Source organism: Theropithecus gelada, unplaced genomic scaffold (genome assembly GCF_003255815.1).
Source record: "Theropithecus gelada isolate Dixy unplaced genomic scaffold, Tgel_1.0 HiC_scaffold_16072, whole genome shotgun sequence".
Taxonomy (NCBI): Eukaryota; Metazoa; Chordata; class Mammalia; order Primates; family Cercopithecidae; genus Theropithecus; species Theropithecus gelada.
The window spans coordinates 23,568-45,447 of record NW_020257849.1 but is presented as its reverse complement, the minus strand read 5'-3'; the positions used below and the strand labels follow the sequence as shown (position 1 = coordinate 45,447).

The 21,880-nt window shown below is 51.4% G+C and overlaps 3 protein-coding genes across 8 annotated transcripts; 2 read left to right on the top strand and 1 right to left on the bottom strand.

Annotated features, from left to right (window-relative positions):
- Positions 1 to 6,209: 6,209 nt before the first annotated feature.
- Positions 6,210 to 9,435, bottom strand: LOC112617346 (probable RNA-binding protein EIF1AD). 3 transcript variants are annotated; one of them, XM_025374105.1, is made up of 6 exons: positions 9,180 to 9,435; positions 8,093 to 8,271; positions 7,849 to 7,957; positions 7,353 to 7,461; positions 7,137 to 7,184; positions 6,210 to 6,528 (listed from the first exon to the last, which is right to left on the bottom strand). In XM_025374105.1, the coding sequence occupies exons 2-6, from the start codon at positions 8,177 to 8,179 to the stop codon at positions 6,384 to 6,386; spliced, it is 498 nt and encodes a 165-aa protein (XP_025229890.1). In that variant the 5' UTR covers positions 8,180 to 8,271; positions 9,180 to 9,435; the 3' UTR covers positions 6,210 to 6,383. The 3 variants fall into 3 exon arrangements, with proteins under 3 accessions (XP_025229890.1, XP_025229889.1, XP_025229891.1); XM_025374104.1 differs by having other exon boundaries at positions 8,093 to 8,295; positions 9,180 to 9,424; XM_025374106.1 differs by having other exon boundaries at positions 9,310 to 9,424.
- A 97-nt stretch (positions 9,436 to 9,532) lies between these two features.
- LOC112617348 (barrier-to-autointegration factor) lies at positions 9,533 to 11,449 on the top strand. Of its 4 annotated transcripts, none has more exons than XM_025374108.1 (3): positions 9,533 to 9,851; positions 10,535 to 10,673; positions 10,926 to 11,449. In XM_025374108.1, the coding sequence occupies exons 2-3, from the start codon at positions 10,551 to 10,553 to the stop codon at positions 11,070 to 11,072; spliced, it is 270 nt and encodes an 89-aa protein (XP_025229893.1). In that variant the 5' UTR covers positions 9,533 to 9,851; positions 10,535 to 10,550; the 3' UTR covers positions 11,073 to 11,449. The 4 variants fall into 4 exon arrangements, with proteins under 4 accessions (XP_025229893.1, XP_025229894.1, XP_025229895.1 ...); XM_025374109.1 differs by having other exon boundaries at positions 9,541 to 9,794; XM_025374110.1 differs by lacking the exon at positions 9,533 to 9,851 and adding an exon at positions 9,862 to 10,368.
- Positions 11,450 to 19,618: 8,169 nt separating this feature from the next.
- LOC112617347 (cystatin-M) lies at positions 19,619 to 21,116 on the top strand. The gene is made up of 3 exons (XM_025374107.1): positions 19,619 to 19,906; positions 20,437 to 20,562; positions 20,928 to 21,116. Exons 1-3 carry the CDS (start codon positions 19,643 to 19,645, stop codon positions 21,009 to 21,011), a joined length of 474 nt encoding a protein of 157 aa, XP_025229892.1. The 5' UTR covers positions 19,619 to 19,642; the 3' UTR covers positions 21,012 to 21,116.
- Positions 21,117 to 21,880: the final 764 nt, after the last annotated feature.

The window sequence follows — 21,880 nt, the reverse complement described above, 5'->3', positions numbered from 1 at the left end:
AATGACAAAGAATGACAACAAAAAGCTGGTGCTTAGAAAAGACTAATAATGACCTTCTGCCAAGATTGACCAGCTATAACAGAGAGAAAGCACAAATAAACAATATTACATATAAAAAGGGGGACATAACTTTGGATACAGCCAAGATTACAAACATAAGGCAATCATACAAATATCTCTGTACTAGTAAATTTGAAGCCATAGCAAACATGAGAAAATATGGGGGCTGAGTGCGGTGGCTCATGCCTGTAACACCAGCAATTTGGGAGGCTGAGGTGGACAGATCACCTGAAATCAGGAGTTTGAGACCAGCCTGGCCAACATGGTGAAACCCTGTCTCTACTAAAAATACAAAAATGAGCCGGGCATGGTGGCACACACCTGTAATCCCAGCTATTCGGGAGGCTGAGGCATGAGAATCACTTGAACCTGGGAGGCGGAGGTTGCGGTGAGCAGAGATGGTGCCATTTCACTCCAGCCTGGGTGACAGAGCAAGATCCTGTCTCAAAAATAAATAAATAAATAATATAAACATTTTTTCCTTGAAAATATGACTGAAGAACAGAACACCTGAGTAATCTATCACCACTGACAATTTAGTTCCAACCTACCTACCCACCCACCTAAAAAAAAAACACCAGGGCATGGTTGGTTTTACAGCAAGCTTTACCAAAAATTTTAGAAATGCAAAATTCCAATCTTATACAAACTTGTAATTAAAATAAAGGGAAAACACTTTTCAACTTATTTTATGAAGCTGGTATAACCTTGATACAAAACAAAGGGTGGGGGCACTACAGAAAAGGAAAAGTTTAAACCATTTCACCTACACACCTGGATGCCAAAATACCAGAGAACCAAATCTGGCAGTATAATAACAAATCCATCATGACTATCTTCTTCCAGGAATGCAAGGATATTTTAACGTGAGAAATTTATGATATTCCATCACATTTACAGATTAGAGGAGGAAAACCATGTGGTGAGCTCAGATTGCCATCTGTGCTCCTTGGCACACACACAGGGGTGGCTGGGTGGCAAGGGAGGAAAGTGCACTGGGCCACACGGGGAAGCCGTGGTGGAAATGACCTGGCTGTAGAGGTTAGTCCTGAAGTGACAGAGGTGCACAGTCTGAAGGGCCACAAAGTCTCAAGCATAACTGCAAGAGAAGCCAGTAAGTACTATTAGGCAGCCAGTCACAGGGACTGGCCATGACATCAGGACAAGGGGCTCTTAACGTCAGATCTCAGCTCACTCTGGGAGATCTATTCATACATGGTTGGATCCCACCATTCAGTTGGGAGAACAGAGGTGGAATTCAGCTTCAGAGAATGACACAGGAAAGTATCGTGCAGAATACAAGGACCCTACCTCCATCAGGACCCTTAGTTACAGCCCATAGAAGCTGAATGGCTGGTAAGAGATGAAGAAGTGGAAACAAAAAGGTTTTAGGGGGAAAAGAAAGATGTTACTAGGTAGATCACAGTATCACTGAGAGAGCTGAAGAAAAACATAAGACCAAGCTTACAGATACAAGGCCAAAAAAAAAACACACACACAAAGTGGGCAACAAAGGACTATTTAGAGGAAAACGTATAGCCCTGAATATATTAGAAAACAAATTGAAATTAAATTAGCTAAGCCCACATCTCAAGAATCCAAAATGAGCAAATAAACCCACAGAAACGAAGGCAAAGGCCAGTAAGGAAGACCTCTTGCAAAGCTAGCCAAATAAAATACACAATATAAACATGTGTTTCTTGATTTCACCTGCCCTCACCCCTTGCCCCACTTTTTCTGGTAAGAGAACCTCTCTATTCCATGGGAAACATATAAGAATTACTTGTGGCTCATCCTGCCCCACCCCAGTCCTCCACACCCTCCTACCCCCAGCCCTGGCTGCAGTGACTGCTTCAGCACAACAAGTGACCTGAGGAAGACCCACTGCTCTTCACTGAAATACAGGGATCCTCAAGAACAGGCTCTGTGTATACACTCAAGCTTCCTACAGAAAACGTCTGTAGGAGGGAAAGACATTGATCAGCTGGGAGCAGAGATGACAGAGATAAATGAGAGAGCCTGAGGAATCGTGCTGCTGGCATTGGCTTACCCTGTCCGAAGCGTGCCACTCAGAGACCTCAGGTCAACAAGCCTTGTTTACTTCTGAGTTCAATTTTGTCATTCATAAGAAAGTTCCATATAGGCCAGGCATGGTGCCTCACACCTGTAATCCCAGCACTTTGGGAGGCCAAGGGGGGCCAATCACCTGAGGTCAGGAGTTCGAGACCAGCCTGGTCAACATGGCGAAACCCCATCTCTACTAAAAATACAAAAATTAGCCGGGCATGGTGGTGGGCGCCTGTAATCCCAGCTACTCGGGAGGTGGAGACAGGAGAATCACTTGAACCCGGAACATGGAGGTTGCAGTGAGCCAATACTACACCACTGCACTCCAGCCTGGACAACATGGCGATACTCTGCCTCAAAAACAAAACAACAACAAACAAAAAAAGAAAGTTCCAAATAATACAAATATTATGCAAGACCTTTTGCCCAAAAAGTTTAAATATATATGAAATATGATCCTAGAATGATATGAATTATCAAAATTGACTTAAGGATAGAAAACTGTAGACAGAACACAACTGAATAAACTAAAAGGCAAAGATCAACCCGTGAAAAAAGTATCCAGCACAGATGTTTTTGTAAACAAGTTCTACAAAATGATAAAGAAACAAATACCTGGTCTATAAACAATTCAAGCCTGAAGAAAAAGACGTCTCCAAACCCATTTGCAAGGCTAGCATAAAGCTAATATCGAAATAGAACAGGAAGGTCATTTTTTAAAACAAGGGAGGGGACTGGCACAGGGACAGAGACAAAACTCGTAAGTTAATAAGTAATATACTGTAAAACTAAGCAAGGTTTATATCAGAATGCAAGGTGTGTTCAACATTAGGAAACCTATTACTGTAACTCAGTACAATCACACAATAAAATCTTTTTATTTTCTCCATAGATGTCAACATTCATCACTGTTAAACAAAAGGGAAGGGGAAAAAAAGAAAAAACCCAATAAGCTAGAACAGAAGAAAACATCTTCAGCCTAATGAAGATCATCTACTGGAAGCCCAGAGCAAGTGTCCTACCTCAGGACGCAACGTGAAAACCATTCCCACTGAGAAAGGGGCAATCAAGGGTGCCATGCAACATCACACTGGAGGTCCTGGCCTCTGGGAGTCACAAGAAATAGACATGAGTGTAAAGGAGGAGATGAAACTGCCATTAGTGGGATACAATTTGGCTATCTAGAAAGCCACAAGATCAACTGAAGAACTGCGCATTCGACAAGGTGGGCAACACAAAGATGGACACACAGGTGGATGCCAGGGATGGGCAAAGGTGATTTCTGCAGATCCTTCACTACCAGTAACTAGGACTTTCATAAAACTCCTAAGACTAAATCAAATTGGAAGTAAAAGCCCATGTGAAGACCACACCACCTTCCCAAAGAACATACCTCATTTCTGGATAGGAAGATGAAAAACTGTTAATTTTTCTACAATATTTATTTAAAAATAAAATAAAAAACAGGGACGGGCATGCTGATTCATTCTTGTTATCCCAGCACTTTGGGAGGCCGAGGCGGGCGGATCACAAAGTCAGGAGATCGAGACCATCCTGGTTAACACAGTGAAACTCTGTCTCTACTAAAAAAATACAAAAAATTAGCCAGGCGTGGTGGTGGGCGCCTGTAGTCCCAGCTACTTGGGTGGCTGAGGCAGGAGAATGGCGTGAACCTGGGAGGCGGAGCTTGCAGTGAGCCGAGATTGTGCCACTACACTCCAGCCTGGGTGACAGAGCGAGACTCCGTCTCAAAAAAAAAAAAAAAAAGATATTTCCAGTGAGCAAAGAATGAACCGTCCAAGAAATAGTATAGGGACAAGTGACTTTCCCTTTAGGAGAAGTTTGCTACCTCTCAGAAAAACAACTTCAGATGAATTATAGATACACACACATACGTATCTTTAACCCATATTGTCTATTTTTGGTATATACATCTATATATTTTATACATGTATATTCATACATACATATATACAGATGTATATATGTTTAAAGCCACACTATAAGAGAAAGCAAATGAGAAACAGATAAATGAAGTGATAGCTGGAAGACGTGGGAATCAGTACAGGTTTTCACGCCTGTTTCTGAAATGGGAGATTCTACAGCACGCTTGGCACTAACACATCATATCCAGTAGACAGGACGGCCAAAAACACAAAACAAAAAAACAAAAGAATCAAACACCCAAACCCAAACAGAACAAAACCCAACAACACATATACCCGACCAAAGTCTTTAAGAAAGCAAAAGAGGTCGGGCACAGTGGCTCACACCTGTAATTTCAGCACTCTAGGAGGCCGAAGTGGGTAGACCACTTGAGGTCAGGAGTTCGAGACCAGCCTGGCCAACATGGCAAAACCTTGTCTCTACTGAAAATACAAAAATTAGCCAGGCATGGTGGCACGCACCTGTAATCCCAGCAGTTTGGGAGGCTGAAGCAGGAGGTTCACTTAAGGTCAGGAGTTCGAGACCAGCCTGGGCAACATGGCAAAACCCCATCTCTCCTAAAAATAGAAAAAGTTAGCCAGGTGTGGTGGTGCACGCCTGTAGTCCAAGCAACTTGGGAGGCTGAGGCAGGAGAATTACTTGAACCCGGTAGGTGAAGGTTACAGTGAGCAGAGACTACACCACTGCACTCCAGCCTGAGCAACACAGGTAGAATCTGTCTCAAAAAAAAAAAAAAAAAAAAAAAGGGGCTTCGAAGCACAAGAGGTAAGGTTTAAGTCCCACTGGCTTACAACGGGAAGGTATGTGAGCACATCTGCAGAGTTGGTAACGGGGAGGCAGGTGTTCCCTCTGATAGCTGCTATTTCTTAATGAGGCATGGGTTGTGGTAACTACCACAAGAAGGGGGAATTGATAGATAAGAGAAGTTTTGAAATAGACATCCCAGAGTAGATCCACTGGGCAGTGCTTAGTGTCCATCTGAGGTTTGTAACGATAAACTTAAGGTACAACGGCTGGCCAGGCTGGCTGTTTTCTCACCTAATGACGGTGACTTGGGTTTGGGCAGAGTTGAATGACTGGGTTTACCCAGGGTTAGGGTTTTACTAGCTGAACAGAATGGAGGGACACGGGGGTGTAGGGTGGACCATGGAACTGATGCTATGCAAGAGGGAAGTGAAGACAGAAGGTTAATCATGAGAATGTCAGGGCTGGTTAGAAGGATGAAGGGTCAGGGTGGAAAAGCAGCCTCCATTTAAAAGGTTACAAGACAATCAATGTCCTCAGGGAATACTCAGGTTTCAATTAAAGTCAGATGGCCGGACCATTCAAAACAAAGGTAAGGGCCGGGCGCGGTGGCTCAAGCCTGTAATCCCAGCACTTTGGGAGGCCGAGGCGGGTGGATCACAAGGTCAGGAGATCGAGACTATCCTGGCTAACATGGTGAAACCCCGTCTCTACTAAAAATACAAAAAACTAGCCGGGCGCGGTAGCGGGCGCCTGTAGTCCCAGCTACTTGGGAGGCTGAGGCGGGAGAATGGTGTGAACCCGGGAGGCGGAGCTTGCAGTGAGCCGAGATCGCGCCACTGCACTCCAGCCTGGGAGACACAGTGAGACTCCGTCTCAAAAAAAAAAAAAAAAAAAAAAAAAAAACAAAGGTAAGGACAGAAAGATTTGCCAGCCACCTTCTGGAGCTGACGGATGGTGAAGAGTGGTGGGAGAGACGGGATGGCATGTGGGGATGGACACAGTAGCTGGAGGTGAGCACTCCCGTACGCAGGGTGACTAGAAAGGCGGGGAGAACAGCATGAGGCACCATGGGCTCCTGAGCGTCTCTTAGAGGCAGGTGGGTGTTAGGTCCTAGGGCTGTCATCCTGAATGCTTGAATCGGTATGAACTGCAAGCAGGCAAGGAAGCAGGAGTGCTCCCAGCTGTTACACACATGCAAGGAGGCCCAGCGCAGGGCCTGGCACTTTCTAAGTGCCCAGTAAGAAAGAACAAACAACCGGGGAAAGACTCCAGCCATTTCCCATTTCCTTCCCATTCAGCCCACCCAGTCACAAGGTCTCTTTACCAGGGAGCAGTTCTTCACCTCACCACAAGTCTCCGTCCCCCGAGAGAGCCACTCAGACACCAGAACAAGTCACCAACCCACCAGGGGTTTAATTCTCCTAATCAAAACATCAGTTCAGAGAGGGGCCCTGCTTTGTCCCCATCCAGGGGTGAAGATCTGCAAAGCACCCTGGGAATGTCCAAGCCCAGAAGAGCCAGGGGCCCATCCCTGAGCAAGTGGAAAAGTGGGTCCTGGAGTCTCAGGCGGCCTCCTCCTCTTCGCTCTCCTCCTCACTCTCATGATACTGTCTGCGGTTTGTGTTAACAAACAGGTCAGAATCATCTTCTGAGCTGGACTCCTCTCCTGATAACTGTGGCTCAGCTGGGAGTTCTGGCTGAGTTTGTCTGCACGAAGGGAAGAGAGCAGAGTTAGCCCAGCACCTTCTGAGAAAACCAGATCTACAATCAAGGAGTTCCAAAAAAAGGAGGACCATCCGGCCCAGCAGTCAGGGCCCTACAGGACCCTTTAAAGACTAAAACAAGGGACAGAGGCAGAGCAAACAGTGGGGAAACTTGGCTAGAGAAACAGGCTAAAGACTGACCCCACTCCCCAAACATGTGCCACAGCCATTTGTTTCAGTCAGGAATAATGATTCTACGACCACCAACTAATGCTTAATGAACCCGCATCACACACCAGATGCTGCACTAAGCAATTTTACAAGCCATCCACTTCTTTAATCTTCACAATGCTCCCATTTTATATATAAGGAGAATAGAGTTTGAAGGAATTAAATGACGTGCTTAAAGTCATTCAGCTTTAAGTGACAAAGCCAGGATTTTAACCCAGAGAATCTGACCTTCAAGCCACATTCATAACTATGTACCACATACGTAGAAGCTCTCAACAGATACCCTATGTAAGGAGGAAAAAAGGCTCTATTTTTCCCTCAAGGCACCAAAGCATGAACCCCTTATTTTCCATGTGTCCCACCGCAAGGCTTGTTTCTCACCTGTTCCTGTTGTTGTGTTTCTCAGCCACTTCAGAGAAGGCCTCAGGCCTATGCCAAGAGATAAGCAAGGTCAGGGAGGACAAATCACTTTCTCACAAAAGAGCTGTTTCCAGCTGTCTCTGCCTGGGATGCCATGACCTTCCCTCCCCTAATTCCCAAGCTAGGAAGGCAATGCCTTCAGAAGCCAGAGAGTCAGTGATCAAGGGGACCACTTACCAAAAGCCCTCCTTTTGCAGGGAGCGCACGTGGTCCTTGCAGAGCACAAACGAGATCTCAGCCTTCACCTTTTCTCCCTCTTCAATGGGGTCAACAATGAGAAAGTCTCCTGTAGGTAAGAAGAGAAAAGGCAAAGTCAGGCCTGCCTGCAATAAGGAAAGCCAAAGCCATAAGAAGTGGTTCTATCTCCTAGAGAGGGCTGCCTCTCTCACCTCCCTGTCTCTCTTTTTTTCTTTTTTTTTTTGAGACAGGGTCTTGCTCTGTTGCCCAGGCTGGAATGCAATAGCATGATCATAGCTGACTGCAGCCTCCACCTCCCAGGCTCAAGTGATTCTCAGGCCTCAGCCTCCCGAATAGCTGGGATCACAGGCACGTGCCCAACTAATTTTTTACTTTTTGTAGAGACAAGGTCTCATTATGCTGCCCAGGATGGTCTCAAGCGATCCTCCCACCTCAGCCCCTCAAAGTGCTGGGATTACAGGAGTGATCCTCTCACCTCTTTTGATCCAGATGTTCTTGCGGTATTTAGAGGGCATGCTCACCAGGAAGCGCTGCCCTTGGGCTGTCTCCACCTCATGCAGATTGTTCCCTGGGGTCCTGAGTACCTGGTTCAGGAGAGACCAAGAATCAGTCTCATCGGTCAAACACTCTCTCAGCCACGCGCACCCTGCCACCACCCCAGGGGCCCTCCAGGGCCGGAGGGGTGGGGAGCAGAGCAGCTTGTGCCCAAAGCCACTCACCCTGACAATCTGCTGCTGGTCGGAGGGCACGATGTGCTCCCCCAGCACCTCCTTCACCACATGCTTCCTCTTGGTGGCCTGAGACATGCTGAAGTTGTCCCAGGGCGGTTAGGAACGAAGAGACTGTCAACTCCTCCTCCTGAGTTCCTTGGATGGCAGGCTCAGAACCCAGGACTGTTCTGAAGATGGGGAGGGGCCTTTTACTGAGGGGTGACACGGTGTCTTGGTTAAGAACATGGGCTCTGAAGTCTAACTGCCTGGATTCAAATCCTACCCTCATTTATTTCCTAACTATTCAACTTCTCTAGGTCCCAGAAAAATAACAGCTAACTCAGCACTGTTACAGAATGGGACAACAGTGCATGTCATGTAAAAGTAACTCTGGCAGGGAGCTGTGGCTCACGCCTGTAATCCCAGCACTTTGGGAGGCCGAGGCGGGCGAATCACGAGGTCAAGAGATCCAGACCATCCTAACACGGTGAAACCTCGTCTCCACTAAAAATACAAAAAATTAGCCGGGCGTGGTGGCGGGCGCCAGCTACTTGGGAGGCTGAGGCAGGAGAATGGCGTGAACCCGGGAGGCGGAGCTTAGAGTGAGCCGAGATCGTGCCACTGCACTCCAGCCTGGGGAACAGAGTGAGACTTGGTCTCAAAAAAAAAAAAAAAAAAAGTAACTCCTACAATCTTAAGTCCTGGTGTAATGTAAAACTATAGGAAAGTTCCAGAGAAATCATCCTGGCAACCTCTTTGGAAGGAGTCTGAAATAAACCGTATCTTTCTCAACACGCTTGTACACCCCAAGTCTGGCATAGTCACACAACAGAGAAGTTCAGTCTGGCAACACACTACAGCCGGAGACAAATTAGGTGGCCACCGTGATGGTCCAAGCCAGGAATTAGTTAATTAAAGGTTGAGGTGAGCAGGCTTGTCTGCGACATCTGCATTTTTCTGACTTGCGTACTTAGAAGACGAGGGCCAGTACCCTTAAGACTGATGGTTTCCGAAGGAAACACTGTCATCTCTAGTTGCCGTTCTCCTTCCTCCTCCCTGTCTATCCCGGAGAAAAGACCCTCAGAGAAACACCCACACTCAGTCTCTGGCCCTGGGCTCCCAGGGATGCTGCCGGAGCAACCCCGCTGTCCAGGCTGGACGCTGAGAGAGGATCGTCCACGACTCACTTCAAGGCTGAGCCAAGAAAACACAGTAAAGGAACTTGCCGGCGGCCGCGACGGTAGCGTCACCTCGAAATCAGGTCTCCAGCGTTCCCAGTTCCCACCAGCCCCACTGCGAGGAGTGCGACGTGAGTCTGAGTCGGATCCCTCCGAAAACCGTCTTCCGGCGCTGTCTCAGAGGCCTCCCGGCCACCCGTCCCCTCCCTTGTCCGTCTTCTAACTCTTCCCTACGCCAGGTCGGTCAAGCCTAAGTCCTTGAGTTCCGGGTCCGGGCAGCACAGAAAGGAAGTTCTCTCCCTGTAGGCCTCTCTCCCTCAGAACTGCTCGAGGAGCGACACCTTAGAAAACAGGGCTTCCCGCGAAGAACCGGAAAGGAGCGACTACTAAGGACGCCCTCGAGGTCCGTGGCGCCTCAACTCTATAGCTCTAACTGGCTAGAAGGGCCCAACGTGGAAGGTTTTTTTTTTTTTTTAAAAAGGCGGCTGAGGCGACCCGGAAGCGGAAGTGAAAGAAAGTTCTAGTGGCTTGAGGTATCCGCGGGAGCAGCAGGGTGGCGGGAGGAACCGTTACGGGAACTGAAGCTGCCGGTGAGCGCGAGCCGCGGAGCAGGGCCCTGGCTGGAGGCCAGAGGGATTGCAGGGAGAAGGGGAGGAGAGGGGCGGCAGGCGCTGTGGCTGGCCCTGGGGGAGAGCTTGGCCTTGCTGCGGGGAGGGGGCGGGGTGCGGCGCGTGGAAGCCGGGCCGCGGGAGGGGGCGGGCCGCGGGAGGGGGCGGGCCGCGGCTGCGCGCGGTGGGGGCGGAGCTGGGTGCGGCGTGTGCCCCGTGGACGCGTAGCGGGTGTTTCGTAGCGCTCGGTGTGCGCTTCGCCCTGTAGGTAGAGAGACCCTTTGGTTAGCTTTCCACGCCAAGTGGCTGTTCCAGGCAGTCAGTACCTTCTTGGCTCAGCCAAGGTCACAGAGGGAGTGACAGCTTCCGGGCAGCCCTGGCTACTGACTCTGGGAATCTTCCCACTGCCCCGCTTGCGCCACCTGTTAGGCAAGATTGTTTTTCTTCTGGGGCAAGATCAAAATCCAGGTCCTGCAGGAAGAAACTCCTTTTCAGAATAGTAGGGAAGGGTCTCCCTGGATCTCGGTTTTCTCCTTTCAGGATGAGGGGGATAGAGCAAGCCACCGGAACCCCTGGCTTGGCTGCCTCTTACTGTGAGATTGCTAGTGGGCTCTTAGGAGTTCCAGGTCTTCAGCCCTAATCTGCCTTTCTTTTGGGATTCCTAGATTAAGCCTGATCAAGATGACAACCTCCCAAAAGCACCGAGACTTCGTGGCAGAGCCCATGGGGGAGAAGCCAGTGGGGAGCCTGGCTGGGATTGGTGAAGTCCTGGGCAAGAAGCTGGAGGAGAGGGGCTTTGACAAGGTGTGGGGTGGCCGCCTGTACCTGGTGCAGGCGGGGGTGGGAGGGAAGTGAGTCCATCTGCTAGGGGGTGGACAGTGGGGTATAATCTGAAGAGGCTGCCAGAGCCTGGGCACCTGGTGGAGAGGAGATGGGGGCAAAACCCACGCTGCTTCTTGGGCTTGTGTACTCTGAATGGCACAGGAATGGCCGCCTTGCTCTTATCCCTCACTGAACACTGAGCAGCACACCCCTTCCTTTTTCCCTGTTTTGCAGGCCTATGTTGTCCTTGGCCAGTTTCTGGTGCTAAAGAAAGATGAAGACCTCTTCCGGGAATGGCTGAAGGACACGTGTGGCGCCAACGCCAAGCAGTCCCGGGACTGCTTCGGATGCCTTCGAGAGTGGTGCGACGCCTTCTTGTGATGCTCTCTGGGAAGCTCTCAATCCCCAGCCCTGATCCAGAGTTTGCAGCCGAGTAGGGACTCCTCCCCTGCCCTCTACGAAGGAAAAGATTGCTATTGTTGTACTCACCTCCGACGTACTCCAGGGTCTTTTGGGAGTTTTCTCCCCTAACCATTTCAGCTTTTTTGGATTCTCGCTCTTGCATGCCTCCCCCGCCCTTTTTCCCTTGCCAGTTCCCTGGTGACAGTTACCAGCTTTCCTGAATGGATTCCTGGCCCCGTCCCTCACCCACCCACCCTCACTTTCAGTCCGTTTGATACCATTTGGCTCCTTTTTGGGCAGAACAGTCACTGTCCTTGTAAAGTTTTTTAGATCAATAAAGTCAGTGGCTTTCATGACTGGGCTTTGTGCACTGAAAAGCAAGTGGGCTGGGAGTTGCCTCTCCTCCAGGGACGGACCATGTTTCCCTCACTCCTTATCAGTAGAGACCGAAACTGGCAGCTTCCCTTCCATTCTCAGAGGGCAGTCATGCTAGCCATGTAGGCCTCAGGCAGGTGACTTGTGTCTCAATCCCCGAGTGATGTGGGAGAGGGTGTGGGTGGATCTTTTCCTGGGAGCCAGATGGACTGTGTTCCAGATGTTAGTTAAGTCAACAGCTGGGCTAGGCAGCACCTGGTGGAAAAGTCAGTGGGAGTCAGAGGTACCAGGGTGGGCCAGATGTGGGTGAGAGTTCACCTGCCAGTCAGCATATCATCTGCTCCTCTGACCTCGGCAAGGGTGGGCAGGGCGCTTGCCATCTTCCATGATCTCTTAGGTAGGAGAAGGAGCACAGGCATCACAGCTGGAAGGATGTGAGGGGAGTACACCTCAGTACATTTTAGTCCTATTCTTTTTGTTTACTTTTTAACTTAATAGAGACGGCCCTTCTGTGTTGCCCAGGCTGGCCTTAAGCGATCCTTAAGCCTCTCAAAGCGCTATGACTATAGGTGTGAGCCACCATACGCGGCCAGCCCTGTTATGTCTTGAACACTTAGTATGAACCAGGCTTGAAGCTAAAATCTTTGCAAACATTTTTTTCTTTCACAATAATAATTATTTTCTCTTTTACAGGTGAGGAAACTTGAGGCTCAGAGAGGCGAATTTGCCCGTGGACTTGCTCCTGGGAAGTAGCCAGACTGGAACTCAGAACTAGCTTGGAAACGCATGGACCGGGCCCTGTGTTCCTTGGTCATATGGCTTATCCTCTCTGAGTCTCAGTTTTCCCACTTGGAAAATGAGATGGTTGTAGGGAAAGGATATTTGCAGCAGTGTGAACAACAAAGGAGTATTTCCGTAGCACAAATACAACTGCAATCAAGAAAAAGGTGGACTGGCTGGGCGTGATGGCTCACGTCTGTAATCCCAGCACTTTCAGAGGCCGAGGTGGGTGGATCACCTGAGGTCAGGATTTCAAGACCAGCCTGGCCAACATGATGAAACCCCATCTCTACTAAAAATACACAAATTAGCCCGGTGTGGTGGTGCACGCCTGTAATCCCAGCTACTCAGGAGGCTAAAGCAGGAGAATCGAATTTGGGAGGCAGAGGTTGCAGTCAGCCAAGATCATGCCATAGTACTCCAGCCAGGGTGACAAGAATGAAACTCTGTCTCAAAAAGAAAAGAAAAAAAAAGGCAGACAGCACAACAGAAAAATAGGTAGAAGACCTAAGATGGCCACAGAAGAAGGTTCCCTCCCAGTAAATAAGCACAGGAAAGGTGCTCCATATTGCTAGTAATAAGAAATCACATGCCATTAATACCCATCTGACTGGCAAACACTTTTAAGTTGGACAATACCAAGTATTGATGAGATGGTGAAACAACAGGAACTGATACCCAGCTGGTGGGAGTATAAATTGGTCTAAACAATTCGGGAAGACAGTTGGGTGTTATTTAGTAAAACTGACACACCCTGTGACCAAGCAGTTCCACTCTCAGGACTGTGCCTTGAAGAAAGTCCCCAACACCTGCAGCAGGACTGAGGTGAGTTCGCAGCTGCAATGTTGGGAGCAACGCTAGCGGCTGTCAACACTGGAGCAGATAAATACGCATTCATGCCACCGGGCACTGAACGGAGGTGAAAATGAACAAATGATAGCTGTGTACAACACAAATCTCAATAGCAAATGAAGCCAAACAAGTTCGTAGGAATTCCTACATAGATAGGAAAACAAAGGAAATGATTATGGTAAATGGTAAAGGAAAAAGTCTACAGTGATTATCTTTGGGGGAGGATGTGGAAGGGCTTAAGGGTAGGCTTGGCCTACCCTGACCTGTGTTTCTGGCCTGTGGGGGGGTGGTACAGGCATTGACCAAAAGAGTGTGTTCTGCGCCCTTCTCTGTGTATTAGCTACATCTCAGAACAATAAAAATATAAAAGGAAAACCAAAAATAAAGACCTGAGGCTGGAACGATCGTGTGACAGGTCAGAAACTAAATTGTTATTTGTAGGGATGAGAGTTCTGGGCAAGGCTGGGACCGGGAAGTGCGAGTGGCACAGCCTGAAAGGGACACTGGGTGGCTGCAGCAGGGCCTAGCTTGTGCTTCCTGCCGCTTCCTGGGAGGCTGCTGGTCCGAGGCCTGGCTGAGGTCACGAGGGCTCTCTCTTGAGTTTCATACTGTTTCTGATGTCTTCCTGGGTAAGTCCCCTCAGCCTTGACCCTCGTGCTGTGATGCTGTCGCAGGCCTGGTGTGCTGAGGTGGGGACTTTGCAGGGCCCTGGCCTCACCCACACCTCAGCCCTGATGCTGCCAGATTGTTGCTGGTGCTCTGTGAGGTCATGGAGACTCCCTCCTCCTCCACGAAGCCCTTGCCTGGGCTCCTGCCCACACTGGCTTCCTGATTTGGCCTCGCCTGACTCTGGCACTAGGAGCCTGCTGGAAGCCTGCGGCTCATGCTGTCTGCTTTATTTCCTTGTCATCTGCCTTTCCCAGCTCACCCACAGGCTTTGCCTTAGAAGGGGCTGGAACCTGCCTTCTCACCTCTCCCTTGGGGCTCGGGCAGTGCGTATACCAGGTGGCAGGCCACAAACCCTTTATTAGGACTCCATATTGCATCCCACACAAGTTCTTGGCTCTGTCCTGGGACAGCAGTAGACAAAGGGTATCTAGAATGTACCTTGTGACAGTGTGGCCTCTCAGATCCAGCCTGACTCAGCCAGCAGGACAAAGGGACCACAGCTTGGAATGCTGGTGCAGAAAGCAGACCTGGTGGTGAGGGGTGAGAGTCAGGTTGTCTAAGTGTCAGCCCATGGTACCCAACAGGACATGCCTGGCCATCCGCTAGCCTGGGACATGGGTGGGCCCGGAAATCAGCAAATACTGACCCCGTGCCCCCATGCCCTCACACCCAGCCAGAGCTTGACACCCCTCAGCCGATCTAGTCATGAGTGCTCAGAGCCCGCCTAGAACCTGGTGTGAACACAGCCCGTGCACTCCGGGGTCCTGAAGGGCTCCTGCTGCCCCCGGAAAGGAAGTAAGGGGAGGCTACCTGGAGCACCACAAGCCCTGCCCCGCGGAAGCCTGCTGAGCATGGAAGGCTCCCAGCAGGTGCTTGTGACGGCTGATCCCCTTCCAGGCTGGCCCCTCCCTGCAGGGACCAGGGCTCTTTCCTGTCACTCCCAACCTTGACTGATGGCAGCCTTGAAGAGCCTGCCAGGCCCGATTCTGGGCCTTTGCTCCCCATGCAATCTGGAGCAAGTTGCTTCACTCCCTTGAGCTACAGCCTCCTTGCCAGCTGGTGCAGGGTTGTGAAGATTCAACCAGTGAATCAGCAGCGCTTAGGAGCGCTCCTCCCCAGAGGGGAGCTTTAATCCCTGTTGGATTACAGGTTTCCTTGCCGAAGGATCTCCTTTTCAGGATATGGGACTGCAGAGCCCTGGGGGAGGACAATATCCTCTGTCCAACTGAAGGTTCAAGGAAAAGGGTTCTGGGGGAAGCACCAAGGCCTTGGAGGGCCTGATCCCAGAGGGAAGGAGATGTCAAGAACCTGCCCTGGTCATCTCTACCCATCAGGCCAGGGGCAAGAGAGGGGTGCTGTGGACAACCTGGGTTGGGATGTCTGGGCCACTGCAAAACTGGAGGCTGTGCCCTGTGGCCAGTACATTTGACCGACCTCAAGCTCACATTTGGCCCAAACCTCCTGGAAGCCAAAGTGGTCCAGACAGGATGGAGTCAGGCCCCAGGAAAGTCTACTCAGGGACACCCCACCTGCAAGAAACAACCCTACACCATGCACAGTAGACCTCATACCCCTGTAGAGCAGCCAAGGACTCATGCGCCAGGACCCACCACTACCCTTCCCCTTTGACCTCCCATTTCCTCCTTGTAGGAAGAGGTGATAATCATTGCCTCTGCAGCTGCTATGGGAAAGAAAGAACATACATTGAATCCCTGGCGCAAGGCCTGGCACACAGCAAGAGCTCTTATCATTGTTAACCCCACTCCCCACCTTTTCTCACCAAGATACCAATTCTAGCTGTGTGACCTTATACAAGTGTCCCAACCTCTCTGATTAACTTTTTCATCTGCAAAGTGAGGATAATGTGTGCTCCCTCAGGGTGCTTGTGAGAATTAGTGGGTGAAAAGTGCTCAGAAATTGCTAGGTTGTACTGCAAAAGAGTCCTTGGCATCAGCACAAAGCAGTGGCAGGTGGGGTGAGTGCCCATGGTGAGTCAAGTCGCAGACAGGCCTTGGCTAGTTTTTGAGAGAGTGTTGGAGGTACCTGGAGCTATGGCTAAGCTCCAAGTGATGAGACAGCAGGCCTAGGGGAGCTGCTTCTCCCACCTTGCCCCTGTGGCACAATCCTGGGCCTCTTCCTCTACCCCTCCCAGGCTCTCAGCTCAGAGTCCTGGCCAGGCGTCATCCTCCTGATCAACTCAAGCTCAGCCAGCACTTCCACAAACTGGAGTCTGTCCCCTTAAGCCAGACACCTGAGGCTGCCAGGAACTTGTGACGGTTCCTTAGAATCCCAGGAAGATGGCAGAGTTGGTTTTCCACAGCTGGGCTGAGGAAGTGAGGCAGGTAGCAGGCTGGCAGCTGCCCTGGGCAGTGAGTGACTGCTCTGGTCTAGGTCTCTGTGTGGGAAATCACTTCCTTTTGTGGTCCTGGAATTCTAAGGCCCAGAATCAGGAAGGGAGGGTGACACGCTGGATGCCTATACACAATATCCATCCCAATGAGGGCTGCCGGCTGCTCTTTATGTACTGTGACCTAGCACCTCTTCCAAGCCCCAGTGAAGCCCCTGGAGGCTCTAAGCACTGCAAGATCTTAGTGCCGGCCGGGCGCGGTGGCTCAAGCCTGTAATCCCAGCACTTTGGGAGGCCGAGGCGGGTGGATCACGAGGTCAGGAGATCGAGACTATCCCGGCTAACATGGTGAAACCCCGTCTCTACTAAAAAATACAAAAACAACTAGCCCAGCGAGGTGGCGGGCGCCTGTAGTCCCAGCTACTCAGGAGGCTGAGGCAGGAGAATGGCGTGAACCTGGGAGGCGGAGCTTGCAGTGAGCTGAGATCCGGCCACTGCACTCCAGCCTGGGTGACAGAGCAAGACTCCGTCTCAAAAAAAAAAAGATCCTAGTGCCCTAGGGACAATAAGCCTCTGCCCCCCAGCAACATGGAATTACAAGTACAAACTACAGTGAACTCTAAAATGCAGACAAATAATTCCAGCAAGGCCTGCCTGTAATCCCAGTGCTTTGGGAAGCTGAGGTGGGAGGATCTCATGATCTCTTGAGGCCAGGCATTCGAGACCCACCTGGGCACTACAGTGAGACCCCCATCTCTACAAAAAAATTTAAGAATTAGCCAGGTGTGAAAAAAATTAACCAGGTATGGGGGCATGCACCTGTGGTTCCAGCTACTTGGGAGGCTGAGATGGGAGGATTGCTTGAAGCCAGGAAGTTGAGGTATAGTGAGCTATGATAGTGCCACTACACTCTAGCCTGGCTGACAGAGCTCTGTCACACATACAAAAATTTTTTTTCAACAAAATCCAGACTTTTCCTGAGTTGACTACTTCAACACTGCTTTTCATCTGTTTTTTTTTTTGTTTGTTTGTTTTTTTGAGACAGGGTCTTGCTCTGTCACCCAGGTGGAATGCAGTGGCACTATCACTGCTCACTGCAGCCTCAAACTCCCAGACTCTAGTAATCCTCCCACCTCAGCCTCCCGAGTAGCTGGGACCACAGGCGTGCACCATCATGCACAACTAATTTATTTTAGATCTTTTGGTAGAGATGAGGGCTCACTATGTTGCCCAGGCTGGTCTCAAACTCCTGGCCTCAAGTGATCCTCCTGCTTCCGACTCCCAAAGTCCTGGGATTACAGGTGTGAGCTACCGTGTGATTAATAGATCACCACATGATTAACAGATCACCACCCTGATCTATTAATTATTGGAGTCTTTTTTTTTTGAGACAGAGTCTTGCTCTGTCACCCAGGCTGGAGTGCAGTGGCGTGGTCTCAGCTCACTGCAACCTCTGCCTCCCGGGTTCAAGTGATTCACCCACCTCAGTCTCCCAAGTAGCTGGGACTACAGGTGTGCACCACCACGCCCAACTAATTTTTGTATTTTTAGTAGAGATGGGGTGTTGGGAGCCAAAAAGGCCAAAGGGATCGTGACCAACTCGGCATTCCACTCAAGGCTATATGATCAAACAGCAAACTGTTTATCACGAATGCAGGATGTGGGCAAACTCCCACTGTCCTGCCACCAAAAGGTTTGCTGAGGGCCTCACTCCCTTGCGCTGTGCTCCTTCAAGTTATCTACTGAGAAAATTAGCACCTATTGTTCAAAGGATGCAGTCTCGCAAGCCTGCTATGGGCCAAATGGCTGACTGACAACTACCTGACATACCCGACAAACATCCCCCGTTTCTCGCTATCTCTTTTGCCTGATAAATACGGAGGGCTGGGTAAAGCTCAGGGCCCTTGTCCACTGGAGGCAAGGTGCCCCCTGACTGCTTCTTCCAAATAATACTCTTTTGTCTCTTGTCTTTTATTCCCGCGTTTGCCTGGCTTTGTTCAGTCCCCCTAGGTCCCTGCGGGCTACAATGGGGTTTCACCCTGTTGGCCAGGCTAGTCTCGAACTCCTGTCCTCAAATGATCTGCCCACCTTGGCCTCCCAAAGTGCTGGGATTACAGGCATGAGCTACCGTGCCTGGCAATTATTGGAGTCTTTAAAAACACAGTCATGGACCTTGTTTGCTGGTACCTCCAGCACATGCTCACTGTATCTATAGGAGAGCCAGATTCGGATTATCAATATCAGAGCAAACTTAGGAGATAAGGTGTCTTTCAGACAAGGACACAGAGGCTCTGTCTGGGAGGTTGAGGGGCTTGCCCAAAGCCATGCGGTCAGTAAGATGGCAGACCTGACATGACTGACACCCCCTCCTTCTGGGCAGTTTGTGTCCTTTGGGCTCAGTCTGGTTTAAGATCACAGATTTGACTTAGACTGCCAGCACACCGAAACCAGTGTCACCATTTATTTTCCGCCGGTGTCTTTGGGCAAATCCATTTTCCCTTCTCTGTAAAGTGAAGACTTTTTTTTTTTTTTGAGACAGTCTCTCTCTGTCACCCAGGCTAGAGCGCAGTGGCGCCCTCTTGGCTCACTGCAACCTCCGCCTCCCAGGTTCAAGCAATTCTCCTGCCTCAGCCTTCTGAGTAGCTGGGATTACAGGTGTGTGCCTCCACGCCCGGCTAATTTTTGTACTTTTAGTAGAGAGGGGGTTTCACCATGTTGGCCAGACTGGTCTTGAACTCCTGACCTCAAGTGATCTGCCTGCCTCAGCCTCCCAAAGTGCTGGGATTACAAGCGTGAGCCCTCACACCCAGCCCTCTTTTTTTTTTTTGAATCAGCATCTAGCTCTGTCGCCCAGGCTGGAGTGCAGTGGTGAGATTGCGACTCACTGCAGCCTTGAACACCCTGGCTCAAGTAGTCCTCCCACCTTGGACTCTCAAAGTGCTGGAATTACAAGCATGCCTAGGCGCCTGGCCAGGTGGAAACATTAGTCACTGGTGCTCCAGGAAGGTTGTCAGGCAGCGCTGAGCAGTAATGTGTCCTACTCACCTGCTGTTTATGCAGCACCAGGCCGCTTCTAAGAACTTTACCTGTTTCAGCTCACTGAATTCTCACAACACCCATTGTACAGAAGAGGAAACTGAGGCAGCGAGTGGTTAAGTGACTTCTCCGAGGTCACACAGCTAGGAAATGGTGGCAACAGTAAGAGCCCACGAAGAGCTGCGGTTGGTAGTTCACTCTGGACAGCCCTCCCGTGAACCGTCCCTTTACTGGCACTTGTTGCTGGGGACCTTCGTTGTCCTCTCCCTCCCTGGGCCAGGTGTGTCCTGGAGGGCAGGGAAGCGTCTTGGCACGCGGGTGCGCGCCGCCCCCTCGACCTCCTGGGCTCCCTGAACCTCGCAGGACCCCGGAAACCGGCAACTTCGAGCCCCGCCCCAGCTCCTGGCCGCGGGGGCGCACCGCGGGCGTCGGGCGGGGCGGCCCAGCAGGTAAAAGCTGCGCGGTCGCAGGCTCGGCACTCACAGCTCTGATGGCTCCGATGGCACTGACGGCCATGGCGCGTTCGAGCCTCCCGCTGGCGCTGGGCCTGGCCCTGGTCGCATTCTGCCTCCTGGCGCTGCCCCGCGACGCCCGGGCTCGGCCGCAGGAGCGCATGGTCGGAGAACGCCAGGACCTGTCGCCCGACGACCCGCAGGTGCAGAAGGCGGCGCAGGCGGCCGTGGCCAGTTACAACATGGGCAGCAACAGCCTCTACTACTTCCGAGACACGCACATCATCAAGGCGCAGAGCCAGGTGCGGCGGGCGGGGTGCTGGCAGGGGATACTGGCCCAGGCGGGGGAGGCCACAGGCGCTGCCCGGGCTTGCATGGAGGGGGCCCGAAAGCGCTACCGGGATATTTTCATGCAATATTTAAAAAATCGAATTAATGCCAAAACTCCACAATGGGCAGCCATCTAAATTTCAAGGAAAGACATCATTCAATCCTGTATTGCATGCACTACCTGCCTTCCTGGCTTGCCTGGTCCTAGTCTCTGCCCTGATGGGGTAGATCGGGGAGAAGGGAAGGCAGATGGGGACAGTGGGCAGTTCCCCAGGTGGGGCATGTCTGATGTCTGCCCAGGCTGCTGGTGGGGCTCAGCCTCCAGGCCTCTCCTCCCTCCACACCCACCAGAACTTCCACCACCCCGGACCCCAGGTCTGAATCATCCCTTCCCCCTCTCTCCCCACCTGAGTGCCTGGGGGCAACAGGAGAATATGCTGGGAGGTGAGAAGTGAGGATCAAGGGTCAAGACCCCTGACCTGCCCCTACCCTATGTCCCCAGCTGGTGGCCGGCATCAAGTACTTCCTGACGATGGAGATGGGGAGCACAGACTGCCGCAAGACCAGGGTCGCTGGAGACCACGTGGACCTCACCACCTGCCCCCTTGCAGCAGGGGCGCAGCAGGAGGTAACAGCTGGGCTCCTCCAGCCCCAGCCCTCCCCAGAGCCTCAGGCACTCAGGTTGTCCAGCCTGAACTGGTTTGGCTGGACATGCAGATGTCCAGATGTCTGGCTGAACCTGTCGGCCTTCTGGATGAGTCAGCCTCTGGGCCAAGATGGGGTGCAGAAAGGAAGCTGGGGCTTCCTTGGGGAATGGAGAAGTTGGCTACCAAGATCTGGAGTCTAGTCCCGGCCATGTGGCTTGACATCCATTGGGTCAGTGATTGCCCTTTTCTTGCCCTGGATTGGCCTGGCAGGCAGAGGGCTGGCTATTGGGAGGAGACAGGTCGAGGCTGGGCTCACCCCTCCTTCTCCCCTATATTCTCTCTACAGAAGCTGCGCTGTGACTTTGAGGTCCTTGTGGTTCCCTGGCAGAACTCCTCTCAGCTCCTAAAGCACAACTGTGTGCAGGTGTGATAAGTCCTTGAGGGCGAAGGCCATTTGTTTTGGGGCCACGGTGGAGGGTACTTCAGGTCCATGGGCCGTATCTGTCACAATAAATGGCCAGTGCTGCTTCTTGCATTGGTTTCTTCTCAGTGCTTCACTTCTGCCCCCATCCCCCACCCCCACTTCTGGCAGCTCCCAGCTCCCCCGCCCAAGCTGAGAGGTCACCCTGCCACCTGCAGCAGAGCTGCTGCTGTCCCAGCCCAGACAGTGCTGAAGGTGCAGGGCTGAGCCTCCAAATGTGGAGCCCTCCAAACACCCCAGCATCACAGGCAGAGAGGAACAAACCTTGGAGCCCCCACACATAGCCAGAGACTCCCGATATTCTCAGAGGTAAGGGGTGGGGGCAGACTCACAGAGCAGGGGCGATGCCCGGAGACAAGAACAGGGCCGGCTGCCTGGGAGCACTCCGAGGAGGAGTCTGTGCTCTGCTCCTGCTCAGCCCCAGGAGGAGCTCATGGGTGGCATGTGGGGCTTCAAGCAGGCAGTGTCCTCACCCAGGACGCTGAGCTCCCGGCCTGTAAGATTCCTCCACCTGCATGTGGCCCAATGATGGCAGAGTCCCTGCAGGCCAAGAGACCATGAGGGCTAGGACAGTGCTTCTCAGTCCAGGCTGTGGGCTCCACACCACAAGGACGCCTCTCATGCCTTGCCCTGGGCAAGATGCCTGAAAGGGGCTAGACTGGGAGCCCTAGAGGGACAGAGCTTGTCTGCCACCCACAGGAGGGGTGAGGGGACAGATTCAATGTAATGTCATTTAAAGAAAACAGCATCGTGGCTGGGTGCAGTGGCTCATGCCTGTAATCCCAGCACTTTGGGAGGCTGAGGAGGGTGGATCACCT